At 46.0% G+C, this 14,737-nt stretch overlaps 1 protein-coding gene across 1 annotated transcript in view; it reads left to right on the forward strand.

Moving 5' to 3' along the window:
* Window positions 1–14,737, forward strand: part of XPO7 (exportin 7) — a 65,000-nt gene that overhangs the window by 28,850 nt on the left and 21,413 nt on the right. Inside the window, exons 3-12 of the mRNA XM_061593212.1 lie at window positions 324–417; window positions 2,840–3,006; window positions 6,321–6,386; window positions 8,531–8,635; window positions 9,361–9,526; window positions 10,755–10,828; window positions 11,016–11,135; window positions 12,587–12,733; window positions 13,669–13,841; window positions 14,372–14,565. Coding sequence (XP_061449196.1) covers window positions 324–417; window positions 2,840–3,006; window positions 6,321–6,386; window positions 8,531–8,635; window positions 9,361–9,526; window positions 10,755–10,828; window positions 11,016–11,135; window positions 12,587–12,733; window positions 13,669–13,841; window positions 14,372–14,565 — 1,306 coding nt within the window. The remainder of the gene's footprint in view (window positions 1–323; window positions 418–2,839; window positions 3,007–6,320; window positions 6,387–8,530; window positions 8,636–9,360; window positions 9,527–10,754; window positions 10,829–11,015; window positions 11,136–12,586; window positions 12,734–13,668; window positions 13,842–14,371; window positions 14,566–14,737) is intronic.

Genomic DNA, 14,737 nt, shown 5'->3' on the forward strand with positions numbered 1-14,737 from the left:
CTTGAATAATATCACAATTCATATGATTCATTGCAAACATGTGTTCTTTGCAAGCCAGTATAGAAATTCAGTCACGTTCATTAGACTTCCACAGTTACTAGCCTAGAACCCCTCCTGTGGTAAAGCCCTCCACTCCTGTGCACTCTTTCCTCCAATATGTACCACAGTCTTTCCTGTGAAAGTATTTGAGGATCAGACCCTTCACCCTCACCAAGAGCTGTGAACATAATTACATCCATGACCTTTGACAATCACTTGGAAGGTTTCACCTTTTCCCGATTTTTGCTTCCAGTTTAACCATTTACCTTCTTTGTGTTTTCCAGTCGTCTTACTCCCAGTTATTGGCAGCTACATGCCTTACGAAACTGGTGTCACGCACAAGCAACCCTTTGCCCTTGGAACAGCGAATAGACATACGTAAGTTGAAAGAGAGCCTTGGTGGGTGAGACACAGCCTGCCCAGGATCAAGATCAATTACTTGAGGAGCTTAAAAGATGCCTGTAGTGTTAAGAGAACTCCACAAAATCCACATTCTCCAAACAAAGGCTGCTCCCCATCTCTGAGAAATTGAAGTCTGTCTTGTAACCCAGATCTATCCCAAACCTTAAATTTAGTGGTGGGGAACCTGTGGTCCTCAAGATGTTGTTGGGCTCCAGTTTCCATGAGCCCTAGCCAGAATGGTCAGTGGCCAGGGACAATGGGAATTTTTTTGTTCAGTAACATCTGGAGAGCTGCAGATGACCCACCCCAAACCTTAAATGAAACACACAGGTTCCTGAGCAGAACATCTAGACTTTAATGTCTCAGAGATGGGGGTCAGTCAGTATTGCATCATCCCCAAATCTTAGGTGCATAACCTGATATTTGTAGGATTTGGGAGAGACTTCCTCAGCCTGCAGTTTCCATTTTCAAATGAATCTGTAAGCTGACATTGTGGCTTCAACATCAGCCTAACTTTATACTCTTTCCCTTTTCATCCCCCCTCCCCCCAATCCCTCTAACATCTTACCTGAAGAAGAGTTCTGGAGAACTTGAAAGCTTGCCATATTCTTGTCGCGCTTTGGCTGGACTCAATAATGGTGTTGCCCAACTGTGGATTTGGTTTTGGGGTGTTTTTTTTTTTTTCTTATGGACCAACAACCTTTTTTTTATATAGTATTAAGAGTGTTCCATTCCTTTCTGCCTTCAGCAGTTCAAATGACTACCCTGTCATTTACTGGCAAGGTGTTTAATCACCATACTGCCAAGCTGTGACTTTTAATTTTTCCATCTCAATTCTTCAGGACACATTTTGTCAAAACTACAATTGCATCCAGCATGTTTTGTAAAAGTTGCTCATAGTGTGAAGAGAGGAATGAGATGGCTTCGTCTTATTACATATTTATTATTTAAACATTTTTATCTTGTCTTTCCTCAAGAAGCCCAGTGCAACCTGCTAACATAAGATGAAACAATTGCTTGTCAAACTGTTTGTTTAAATTGTTTTCAATAAATATAACAAGCCACACATAAAATGCTAAAGTAGCATGGGGAGGGGGAGATGAAAACACAAGCAGCCATTCAAAAATAATTTAACCACAACAATTAAGTACTTCAAAAAGGGAGCAGCTGTTTATGGACCCAGAACTTTCCTAACAGGAAAATTATGGTCATCCTGTGGAAGGCCACCGGTGAGGGCAAGATGAGCTTCCCTTGTGAGGGAGTTTCAGAGCAGCCAAGCAGCCAGCGGCGTTACTAGGGGGGGTGTGGACCTCCGGTGTGCGCCCTCCCAGGGGCATGGATGAGGTGGCTGGGCTTGCACATGCGTGCGCACTCAGTTCCAGCAACCCATCCATGCCCCTGGGACGGCGCACGCCGGAGAAGGCCTGGGAACGCCGGCGCGCCTCCCTCACCCTGCCGACGCTGCTCCTGGTCTCGCCCGCCTCCGAGGAGGAGTTGGAGCAGCCTTGCCGGGCAATGGCGCGGGGCGGGGCGGCTCTGGGTGTCACCCCCGTCATGGTGACACCTGGGTGCGGGCTGCACCCTCCGCACCCTGGTAGTGACGCCCCTGCAAGCAGCAGCTCTGCCTAGTCCCACCAGGTGTGTTTCTGGGGACACACAGAAGGGCCTCTGACCCTCCTCTCGGTAGACGGGCAGGGTCATACAGGAAGAGGTGCTCCTTCAGAAATCCTGGTCCCAGTGCAGCGGTTTCAATGAGGGCCTCATGTGCTCCATATAGGCAGCCCCTCTCAGCTGCCTGGCCATGGCATTCTGGGCCATTTCTGAGCACTTTTCAAAGGCATCCTTACCTAGAGAACACTTTGTAGTTGTCTAGGCATGTGTCATCCTGCCTCTCTCCTTAAAAAACCTACTCTGAGGTTACTCTAGGTAGATGGTGGGCTTTCCTCCCTAGTGAGAGAGACGTGGAAGTTCTGATTTTTCCAGAGCCATCTGTCCTTCCCTCACGATTTCCTTTCCTAAGACAATCCACGTATGTTACAGAGTCAGTGCTTGACATACGCAGTAGCATGCGTATGCCTGTGTAGAAATTATTGTAAATGTTCCACTTATTCCCTGGTTTGATATTGTATAATAGCTGGACATAAGCTGGGCAACCTTTGGTTTTGTTGGCTGCCTTCGGTGCCATTGGTGGAAGAGTGGGGTATAAATCTGAAAAAGCTCAAGCAATAGTGTTAGACACCCAACAAAAGGCACAGCTGCTGTCGTCTGTGTTGCTGCACTAAGTTGGGGTAAGCTGCCTTAAGGGTTAGTTTCAGCAGGTGTTTTATTTCCAGTTTCTTTCTTAATATGCAGTGTCTGTCTTAGCTGTTCTTCATCTGGATGTTTCTGTGTCTTTCAGGAAACTACGTGCTCAACTACCTTGCCACTAGACCCAAGCTGGCAACTTTTGTTACACAAGCACTAATTCAGCTTTATGCCAGGATCACAAAGCTGGGCTGGTTTGACTGTCAGAAAGACGAATATGTTTTCAGAAACGTCATCACTGATGTCACAAGGTTTTTACAGGTTGGCCACTTCCTCCTCCCCACCCCAGTCGCATTTTGCGTAAGTGACTGGTTTCACCAATAGGATTCTTTAGACAGCCTTCACCAGTCTGATGCCCTCCAGCTATATTGGATGGTAATTCCTATTGGCTCCAGCCAGTATGGCTGTATGGTCTGGGATGGATGGAATTTCCCTCCAAAACAGCTGGAGGGCGTCAGGTTGGTGAAGAAATAGGCTGGTCTTCCACTTCCATTTTTTCTCATTACCACTCTGTGTTTCACAGTCAAACAGTTATGACAGCAGCAGATCCAAATATTTGGAATCTGATCTGCCCCAGTCACATGAGAACCTCAGAAGACTCTTGCTGGACCAGACTAGTGGTCAGTTTGGTACATTACCCTTTTCCACACAGTGACCTTTGGGAAGCCACAATCGGGACACGAGGGCAAAAAGCCAGCAGCTGGTATTTAGGGTCAGGCTGCTTCTGACCCTGCAAGTAGTACTCTGACTAGTAACCATGGATAGCCTTTTCTAATCCCCTTTTCAGGTTGTTGACCATCACCACATCTCAGAGTAGTGAATTCCATAATTATGTTGAATTTGAAGAAGAAATTCACTTTATCTGTTCTGAATCACCCACAAATCACCTTCATTGGATTACCCCTTGTTTACAGATTTTAAATAGATTTCAATGCAGTTTACAAACATTTTTAAAAGTCTCACACATTTTAAAAATAACTATGGAAACAAACAAATGAATCACAGATAGAGCAAAATAAAATACTTTTAACTACCAAAAACAACCTAAACATGTTAACTTGCCTTCAGGAAGGCGGCCATACTAAAGACCGAAAGGGGTGGGGGAATCGATGGCCTACAGGCCAAATTTAGCCTGGCATGCAGGAGGATGGGGAGGGGGGAAAGGACCACTTTGGAAAGTATCCATCTTGCAAAGCAGTTCTTGTTCCCCTCCAAAATTGGAGATTGAAAGGAGGAGCCTGAAGAGGCCTGCAAAGAGCAGCATGGAGAAGCTTCAAGGATTAGTCTGGGGAGAGGCAAGCAGTTTCTGTTGAGTGGAAGCCACGTCCCCCTTCCTTGAGCAAGGCGTGCTCCTTCTGCCCATCTCCCGATGGGTGGCTGGGCATATGCCTTGCTCCAGCATAGGAGCCATTGGAAGCCTACTTTAAGCTCCTGATCTGAAGCCCCGTCCTTATCCAACCCACGCTTGGTGTCATGTATGACATTGGGTGTAGGGTGGGTGGGTGTGGCTTCCCCAAAATGGCATGGAAGGTCACGTTTGGCCTGCAGGCCGTAGGTTCCTCACCTCTCCTCTGGGAGAACATCCCACAGCTCTAGGGCTGCAGCAGAAAAGTCCCTGCTTCTCCTGAAGGTGAACTTGAAGGAACCTTCAAGCTCTTGCATGTCTGAGGTTGGAGGTCATACAGGAGAAGTCGTCTGAGTATTGAACCTGTTTTTCCATTTTTTATTTTATTTATTACATTTATATCCCACCTTTCCTCCAAGGAGCTCAAGGTGGCATACGTGCATGGTTCTCCCCCTCCCAATTTTATCCTCACAACAACCCTGTGAGGTAGATAGGCTGAGAGACTGACTGGCCCAAGGCTTCATGGCCAAGCTGGGATTTGACCTCTGGTCTCCCAGGTCTAGTCTAGCACTCCAACCATTACCTTACACTGGCTCTGCACCACACATTTGCTTCTGATGCTTCTTGATTTTCTCCAACATTTTGCGAGGCTGACTGAGAAGCCGCTGCTGCCATTTGGGGGGGCTGGGTGAGCCAGACAGCTGGACTCTGTGCTCTGGGGAGAGAAGAATAGAATCCCTTTCTGAGCTGGGTACCCCATGACCATTGTCCAGTGACCCAGCAGAAGGGACAAGAAGCCTTAGCCGAGGATGTGGTGGGCTCCATTCAGGAGGCGTTCTTTGATAGTGCTTGACTAGCATCAGAGGAGATCCACTCTTCTCCAGTGCTTTTGTTGAGCTTGCAGTGCTCTGCCCACCTCTCCCTTCAGTTGCCAGAAAAAAGGTAAACCAAAATCACCAAACGGTATTGACTCTTTGGGATTGTGGAGGCTAGCCAGAGGGCAGGGAGCAGAGTGGACTGCTGGACAAGCCTGGCTCATTGTGTGTAAATGTAAAGTGGAGAGGAAAAAGGCTGCCTCCTTGGTTGGCGTAGATGGGATGGAAGCTTGCCTGGACATTGGCGTTGCCTCTTCAACCTCCCCTTCCAGAGATCCTGATGTACGGGTTGATGGATGTGCATGAATTGGGGGTGGGGGTGGTATAGTTGATTTGTACATAAATGGAGTGTATATGTGATACTGGCCCCACTCTCCACCCGCACGTGGCCCCTGGAAGGTTCTTTGATAGAAAAGGTTTCATTCTCCTGCTCTAAGAATAGCCGCTAAAGCTTGTATATTTGCTACCAAGACTACATTTATTCCACAAACGTCTGCCGGTGTTAATGAGAATGGTTTTCTTTGGGGAATCCTGGGAAATTTAAGCTTGTAATGTTAACTGCCTCATAGATCGAAAGTTACCTGGTATCATTAAGCAAAACACATGACAGCTAAACTGATTTTATATTAAAAGCGGAGGAGGAGGTTGCCTCTGCAGCTCCTGCTGAATTAGAAGCTCTGTTTGTGATCCAGCATTTTAGCCCCAACCTGGATATACATGTGAAGCCTGAAAAAGGAAGCGGGGTGGCTCAGAAAACCCTTTGTGGAGTGGCACCTTGGATTGTGTGCACAGGGCCATTTGCGGTCTTGCCCCCCAAAAAGGCAGCAGAGGGAAACATCTATCAAAACTTGCAAGATGGATAGACTGCATGTCTCTGATCTCAAAAAGCTCAGGCTGACTAGGTCCTGTCTAACAGGGGAGAGGACAATTACAGAAAAACCCTCCCAAGTGGGGCTTCCTGTTGTCAAGAGTCATGAACGAACCTATTGTCTGCAAAGTGCAATGAGAGACTTAACTGACGGCTCTAGGCCTGTTCAGCCCAAAATGGAGAAAGCCTGACGTCTCTAGATTCTGACCTGTACCCACCTAAGTAAGTGCATGTTGGTGGTTGGGAGACACAACTGGCCAGTATTGTTATCCTGCCCCTCAAGGTGGCTTGCAGCAATAAATTAAAATCATAAAACACAATAACAGAGGGTACATAAAATCTGAAAACCAGAAACCATCAATGCACGGTACATAATCATTTCTGCCTGAAGGATCGTATCTGTTTGTGTGCAATGACGTTTGTCATCTCGCTACTTACTGACTACACCCCTTATAATTCAGTCTGATTCTGCCCATTCCTTCTCCAGGACAGTGTAGAGCACTGCATCATAGGAGTGACAATCCTGTCTCAGCTAACAAATGAAATTAATCAAGTAAGTGCAACAGCTTTTCTTAGTGAAGTGAGTCATTCATCTCTCTCTCTGCTGCTGTGTGTCTCTGCACTGATTTTGTGTGCTTTGGTGGTACGAAATCCCGCCCCCCCCAAAATTAGTCTTTGCCATGTCTGGCTTTACTCTTACCTCTCCCTTTTTTAGAGATTCAAACGGCCGTACTTTTGATGGGAAGCGATGGTGATCTAGGGATCTTTCTCAGCCAAGACTCACCATTTCTTCTGTAAGAACAGAATTGCAAAGAATTTCTCTCTTCCCACAGCTTCTGCTTTTGGAGAAATCCTCAACTAAATTTTGTCTTGTTTTAGTGATGGTGAAGAGTTCTGTGGAAAACTCAAAAGGCAGCATATTCCCCATGCCACCATAAAACCCCATTTTTACCTACTCTGTAAATAAGCTCTCCTCTGGAGCGAAGATGGCAGCCTGTGTTGTCTCGGCTGCCTTTGATGAGGCTTGCACGTTCCACACACGGCTGTAGCTTCGGTAATCCTAGTTCAGGGGTCACCAGCCTTTTGGGGCCTGTGGGCACACTAGCAGAAGAAGTGCTTTTGGGCACTATACACACTTCAACCAAGTATACACCCCAACCTGTTATATTGGTTACTATAGAATGCCTTTTTAAGCCTAATTTTGGTGGGGGGAGGGGAGCCTGTGGATGCCTTTCTTGCAGTGGCGCCTAAAGTTGGTTGTAATTTGGATACATGCTGAATACTTATATGACGGCGCATATCTGCAAAGCACATTTTGACCCTGGCTTTGTACACTTATGGCTGGGTGTTGACGTGGCAGCAGCAGGCTGCCAGGAGCACAGAAGGAAGTCCTGGGAATGACAGGTGCTTCTGCTTCCGAGAGAGCTGGGCACAAAGGGCTTGCTGGCTTCGTCCTGCTTGTTGCCAGCTGTCTGGAGTAGTGGGGTTCTGTGGGCTGACCCATTGCACCCTTTCCTGTAAACTTGGAGCATTATCACTGTGTCAGAAAGTAGGCTGTCTTGTGGCAGAGCAGGAATGAACTCCCCTGCTCTCTGCAGTCTTCTCAGCTTCAGCAAGCTCAGGTAGTGGCTTTGGGGTGTTGAGAAGGGCAGTGAAGTAGAGGACAGGCAAATCCAATCCCCAGAGGAAGCTCTACTAGATTGCACAATTCTCTCCTGAAGTGGGTGGGAGCGGCACAAAAGCAAGTTCATGAGGCCTGCACAGGAGAACTTATTTCTGGATCGTGCCCTCCCATCTCAATGTGGGTGGGTGGGTGGGTCAGTGGAGGGTGCCATTTGGCTATTCCACTTCAGGCACTAGCAAGTCTGGGCCAGGCCTGATGAGACCATGTTTAGTATCTGCCACCCTGGGCTCCTGCTGGAAGAAAGGGCAGGACATAAACCTAATAAATAATAATAATAATAATATCTGCTCCTAGACTTCTAAAAAAATCAACACCTCTTAGTTGGGCTTTCCGTTTTAACACAGTGTTCCAGTCCCTGCATGACCCTTGCCTTCCTTCAGTTTCTAAAGTGCTCTGCCATGGCTGCCTACCTTACTTTATTGACAGATTTTTTTTGTGTTGCTGTTTCATTATATGTTCATATCATCTGTCATTCTGTTTAAAAGAGAAATTAAGCAAACATGACAAGGCCAGCCTGGCACCTTGCTTGCAGCTGGGTTCTAGGTCCGGGATGGATTATGTGCCCCTGTTTGCAGGCATTGGGTGACTCAGCCTGCATCTTATGCCAAGATAGACACTCCATGGCAGATCTGCCTGCATGAGATAGAAGAACCCGAGTATTGCTAAATACTGACTCAGGTAACCAGAGTTCTGTTCAGCAGAACAAACACTGTAACTAACTGGGCAGACTTTTAAATTAATGCTCTCTGCAGTTAGTATGTTTTTATTAGCAGGTCAATAGAAAAGTTAACAGCAGTGCAGAGACCATTGTTGTTGCTGAGTAATATAAAAGGAGAGCATCATCTTAGTTTAATTCACCAGCAGAAAGCAATTATGTTGGGTGCTCTGCTGTTTTCTGTTTATCTTCATTGGAATGGTTTCTTTGATTCCTTGCGCTCTTTCTCTTCACAGGCACTTGGCTTTTAATGATTCTCTCTCTCTCTCTCTCCCTCCTTCCCTCCCTCCCTCCCTAGGCAGACACTACACACCCTTTGACCAAGCACAGGAAAATAGCCTCTTCATTCCGAGATTCGTCTTTGTTTGATATTTTCACTCTCTCGTGCAATTTACTAAAACAGGTGATGTGAGAACAACTAAATTGCAACTTTGGACAAATAGCACTTTGCTTTTCCATGGAAGTAAAATGATAACCTTTTGGCTGAGGAGTGATCACTGTAGGTTAAGGGCCCTGAAACTGCCTCTCTGCAACATTCTGTGTCAGGAAATATCATTTTAATTAGCTAGGCTATATTGGCAAGAGATTGTGCTCTTGTCCTGCAAGGGGAACCACAGAAGCGGCAAAGATTCCAGAAGAGCTGCTAGTCTTCGTTGGTCTTTCACAGGATTCTGTGTGGTTTTGGACAGCAGTGGAGAAGTGGAGTTTGAAGAATGCAACCAGCTGGGTTGCCCATACCTTTGTATCGGCCTGCTTTGTCTTCCCAGTACATCCCAGTTTTGAGGCAGCTGTAGACACTCTGCTGCCTTCAAGAGCAGTTGGGCCCTTAAGTCACTGAGCATTGGTTTGGTGAGGCTTTGAATTGGGTGATGCCATTGCTAACTTCAGCAGGCAGAAATTTGAGTGGTCAGGCTCAGGGAAGCAACTCCCATCACAAAGAAGAAATCCCTTTTTTTACTACGAGAAGGTTGGGTAACCAGGATCTTTCTGGTAGGGGAGCCCTGAGATAAAATCATGTCATCTTGCCGCACTGGAGTCCCTTTATTTTTAGACTCGGCAGCTGACTTGAAGTCTGTCTGTTAACCTTTGGGGAATTTCATTCTCTTCCCTTTTTCTTCTTTTTCCTAGGCGTCAGGGAAAAACCTGAACTTGAATGATGAAAGCCAGCACGGCCTCCTCATGCAGCTTCTCAAGCTCACACACAATTGCCTGAACTTTGACTTCATTGGTACATCAACAGATGAGTCGTCGGATGATCTCTGCACAGTGCAGATCCCAACCAGCTGGAGATCAGGTAAGGCGTTTCCTCCCTGCCTTGTCCCACCTGATAGGCTTGGGAACGTAGCTGTGCGAGGGGACCAGGCTTGCAGGTGATTCGTTGTCTTGGTCCGTTGCAGACATGACTTTGTAAGCTGTGCACACCCTTCCCGGTCTCAGTGTGTGAGCAGTGTGTCGTCAAGTCCCCAGTTCAAGTATTGCCTTGCTAGGGTTGATGGAAGTTGTAGTCTGGAACATCTAGAGGGCACCAGGTTGGAAAAGACTGGTGTGGGTGCTCTGCAGTGATTATATTTATTTATTCATTCATTCATTCAATTTATATACCGCCCCATAGCCGAAGCTCTCTGGGCGGTTTACAACAGGTAAAAAACATCTGACATACAATTAAAACCTCATATTAAGCAGTATAAAAATAAGTTAAAATATCAAGAATTAAAACATACTAACTAACTAACTAACATAGGATGCTTTGGGGGGGGGGTGTTAGGAGCATGGCCATGCTTGTTGGGCTTAATGGGAGTTGTAGTTCCAAACTTCTAGAGCACCCCAAATTGGTGACTGCTGGTTTAGTGGAAGCATTTGATGACACGTCTAGCAAGGCTAGAATGTTTGGGTTGCCTCGTGCCAGATAAAAATCTCTCCAGAACAGCCACCTCCTTTAATGGGAACGAGGGTGGGGGCTCCTTAAGCAGAAGTATGTTGTAGTGTTTCCAGGTGGCAAAAGGCGCTGCTTTTCTTGTTGTTGTCATACTCTCTTGCTCCTGCATGTTACTTTCATTCTGCAGCAGCAGACTTCCTTAATGTTTGTATTGAATTCTGAAAGCTCTGTGTTTCTAGTACCAGCAGTCATAATTGCGTGCAAAAAGAAAAAGAAAAAAAGACCCATACATAGCAAAGCACCCAGAAACTTTATGGACAATTTTGCTAAACTTCCTTGTAAGTAGTTCCACAGTGAATTTTGGGCCAAACTATATACGGTGTGAGAGATCCATTCATGAATCTCCTAATTCCTCCCATTTTAGACTTTTTAAAAGCAGGTGGGGGGATGTGTATTGGGGCCCTGGTGCTGCAGAGTGGCCTCCAGTGTAATTAAAAACCAGGGAGGCCAACAGGGACATTTTTCACTGAGCAAAGCTTAGGGCCTGAGGTTGCCATAAGTATTGGGTTGAGCCACTTTGCCAGAGTTGTGTTTGGAATGTGGTTGTTGAGGTGTCTGCCATTGATGTGCTGTTTCTTTCTTTCAGCTTTTCTAGATTCCTCAACCTTACAGCTGTTTTTTGACCTGTACCATTCCATCCCTCCTACGTTTTCACCTCTGGTGAGTGTGGCATTCCTGACAGTCAGGAAGAAATTCTTCTCTCCTTCCCACACCACCATAAAAATGGTTACCTGCTTGTTTCTGTTGTTTTACTACAGCACTTACGTGAATGCCTATATGTATTTAGTTTTTGTTTCCTTCCAGACAACTTACGGTTCTCCCTTTTATTCACCCTCCTTCCTTATAGGTCTTATCGTGTCTAGTGCAAATTGCTTCTGTCCGCAGGTCCCTATTTAACAATGCAGAAAGAGCAAAGTTCCTATCTCATCTCGTTGATGGAGTCAAGCGAATACTGGAAAACCCTCAGGTGAGAACTTTAGATGGAATCAGGCCCGCTTGTGCTTGTTGAACTGCAAGTGGCTACTCCAAAACACGTCCTGGGGGGAAAAAACAGAAAATAGAGATGGGGAGATAAAAGGCCCATGGAGCTGAGCACCAAGGGGGAAAAACACTCTGCTGAACTAGCTAACAACCAGGGCGAAACTTAAGAGGGTGTAAAAGCACAAAACTTGACAACACAAATGGTGTTAAGTTTGGCAGGCAAAATTACGGAAAAGAAATAAGTGGTTATAACTTGAAAATATCCCAGCATTGAGATCTGTACGTGTGTGCATGCTTTTTACTGAAGCCAATAACATTCTGCACCGGGTTTCTGTGCCAATGAATTCTTGGCAAGCCTCTGCTGAATTCTGCAACCTATATAAACTTGCATATGTTACCAATGGGACCTGCAAAAAAATGTTGCAGTGTGAAGTGGTCCTCTTCACAGCTTCATGTAGCCATTCTGGTTCATCCTCCTTCAGTTTTCCGCTATAGTTCTTTCGTATCCTCTGCCCGTTGAGCATACTCAGTTATCATGGGAGTTGTCCCTACCCTAGCCTCTTTCTGCAGCTGCTGCTTTATAAAAAATCCTATTTTTAAAAAATCTTGAGCTTCCTCCGTTTTCCTCTTGTGTGTGGATGGTGCCATCTGTGATACTAAGGGCTGGAACCTGGCAAAGTGAGGTCTCTTAGTGTGCATATGTATGCTTGTTCTGCTGGATAGTAAGGAGATGCAATTGCTCTCCAGCTGGGCCTCTGAAATTCTGCTCAGCCTATTTCTGGTTTCATGAATTTCACCCAGCACTGCCCACATACTTGAAGCCCACAATTCTTGGTGCACCACAGTTTTGAGTGATGTTGCTGTGCCTACAACGGTTGGGGGTGGATTAGTTTTTAATGCTGTTATGAACTGGAAGGGTGGTGTTTAGAGTAATTATTGATTGTGGTCCGCATTGGTTTTTACATTGTATTTTACTGTGTGATGTACGTCGCCTAGAGTGGCCGTTCATTCGGCCAGATGGGCGACTCAGAAATAAAATTGTATTATTATTTTATTACTATTCCACACGGTGTGGTAGATTGGCTCAACTGGACAACATCACCGTTATACAGTCAGAGGTCTTGGGTGCTCCGTTATTTTGTCCCTGAACAGATTAGTGTTTTGCAAATTGTACTTAATGTCAGCTGCCACTACCAGGTGCGGATAGCTGTCACGTGGACTTCTGGTAGACTCATTCATTGTATACCACAATGATGAGCTATGGCCAGTATCCCTCTGTGTGAGCAAAGACTTTTGTACTGTTCATGCAGAGAACTGCCAAGCTGTTTACAGAATGGGTCAAGTATTGTCCTCATTTGGTGAAGACTTGTCTAATCTGGGGTTAGAGGATGCCTGTTCTAGTGCTGTGACCCATTTCTTCATTTGTTTCTTTCTCAGAGCTTGTCAGACCCAAATAACTACCATGAGTTCTGTCGGCTTCTAGCTCGTCTCAAAAGCAATTACCAGCTGGGGGAGCTGGTGAAAGTAGAAAACTATCCTGAGGTCATCCGCCTCATTGCCAACTTCACAGTGACCAGCTTGCAGGTGAGAAGTTGTGCGGTTTGGTTTGGTCAAGTTTAGCACCCAATGTGCGTGTGAAGGAGGGGGAGGTTTTGCAGCATGGGGACAACACCCAAATCTCACTGCAGACTTTGACCTAGTGATGTTGAAACTGATGGTAGAGACACACTCACTCTTCTGCCTGTTCCAGTGTGTCGCCACCTCTCTTTTCTGAAAGTGGGGGCACATGAGGCTAGTCAAACCCTGCCTCTTTTTACTGTAAAACCTTGTGGGATCAGCTTGAGTGTGTTTTTTTAATTCACTTCAAAGAGATTTTGCAGTTGATTGGCAGATCAACCTGTTCCCCCTCCAGGTGTGGCCAATGGAAACACTAGTGTGCTCACAGCTTGAGAGGGAGGTGATGGGCACCACTCAGGGTAGCAATTCTGGTCATTCAAAGCTGCTGTGGGTGTACAAGATATTAATCTTTTAGTAACATTGTGCACCTGATCAACACACACGTCATGCAGAACTCTCTTGCTGCATTCCTTGCTGTACAGCGTTTGAGTTCGTTACAGTAGAAAACACTTTTAACCATGCAGACTAGAGCAAGGACAAGCATGCTTTCTATCATGGCTGTTGGTCTTTGAAAACTCTCCTCTCTTGATGCAGCCAGAACAGCAGAGTTTTCTTAAAGAACACTTCCCAAAAATGGAATGAGAATGGAGGTGCTTCATTTGTTGTATTCAGATGCTGAAATAGATGGCCCCCAAGAGTAAGGAAGTTCAAGGCCCAAAGCACTCAAATAGAAGCGTACAGGTGCCCAAATGTATCTGCACTCTCCTGCATATATTTGCTTACAAATGTTGCCTAGTTGCTTGAATAGTTCCCATTTCGTTAAGTACAAATGCTGTGCAAAGGCCAGTGGGATGGTGCTGGCAAGCATGTGGCATTCAGTTTTCTTCCCTTCATTCCTGTAGCACTGGGAATTTGCTCCAAACAGCGTACACTATCTCCTGAGCCTGTGGCAGCGGCTGGCAGCATCGGTTCCTTACGTCAAAGCCACAGAGCCACACATGCTGGAGACATACACACCTGAAGTCACCAAAGCTTACATCACCTCTAGATTGGAGTCTGTGCACATCATATTGAGGTAAAGAGGCCAAGAGAGTTAGCACCCAAGGTATGGAGGGAGAATGACCTTCACAAGCCCTTGTTGTCTGAGCAGTTTGAGACCATGTTATTTGAGAGACTGCCTGTACCACTTGTACTTGCCCTTGGGGGTGCTGCTCTCTGGTCCACTAGAGAAAGGTTGGCAAATACCAGGGCAGGGCCTCTTCTGTGGTGGCCTTGTATCTCTGGAATATCCTTCCTAAGGAAATGTATGTCATATACACAGTCTTTTTTATTCCAGGCTGCATTTGGGTGGTTTTGTGGTTGCTGTGTTTTAAGAACTGTATTTATCTGCTGCAACTGTTTTTTAATGTTTTAAAATGTAGGAATTCTAATATTGATGTTGCCCACGCAAAACGCTGCAATTAAGTAATTTTCCGGAGGGTTGCCACAAAAAACCACAACAGTGGCCCTTTCCTTACAGCCTGCAGGAGAGTTAAGTTGCATCCTTTGGGAAACGAGCTTGATCCATCTTCCATGAGCAATCTCTCTCTCTTCCTCCGTGTGCAGAGATGGCTTGGAAGATCCATTGGACGACACGGGTCTGGTTCAGCAGCAGCTAGATCAGCTATCCACTATTGGGCGTTGTGAATATGAGAAGACTTGTGCTCTCCTTGTGCAGCTGTTTGACCAGTCTGCCCAGTCCTATCAAGAGCTGTTGCAGAGCGCGACAGCCATCCCTGTGGATGTAGCTGTACAGGAAGGTGAGGGCCCAGAAAGCTGCATAACAGGGCAAAGAAATTTTGGGGGGAAGGCTATGGTGTGCTGCTGCTTCACCCATGAGCCAATCCAGAGTACTTTTAATAATGTGCCCCGTTGCACATTTTTCTTAGTTTATAATTGCTGTTCATTTTTCGGATTGTGATGCTTAATCTC

The sequence above is a fragment of the Rhineura floridana genome, chromosome 12 (genome assembly GCF_030035675.1).
Source record: "Rhineura floridana isolate rRhiFlo1 chromosome 12, rRhiFlo1.hap2, whole genome shotgun sequence".
Lineage (NCBI taxonomy): Eukaryota > Metazoa > Chordata > Lepidosauria > Squamata > Rhineuridae > Rhineura > Rhineura floridana.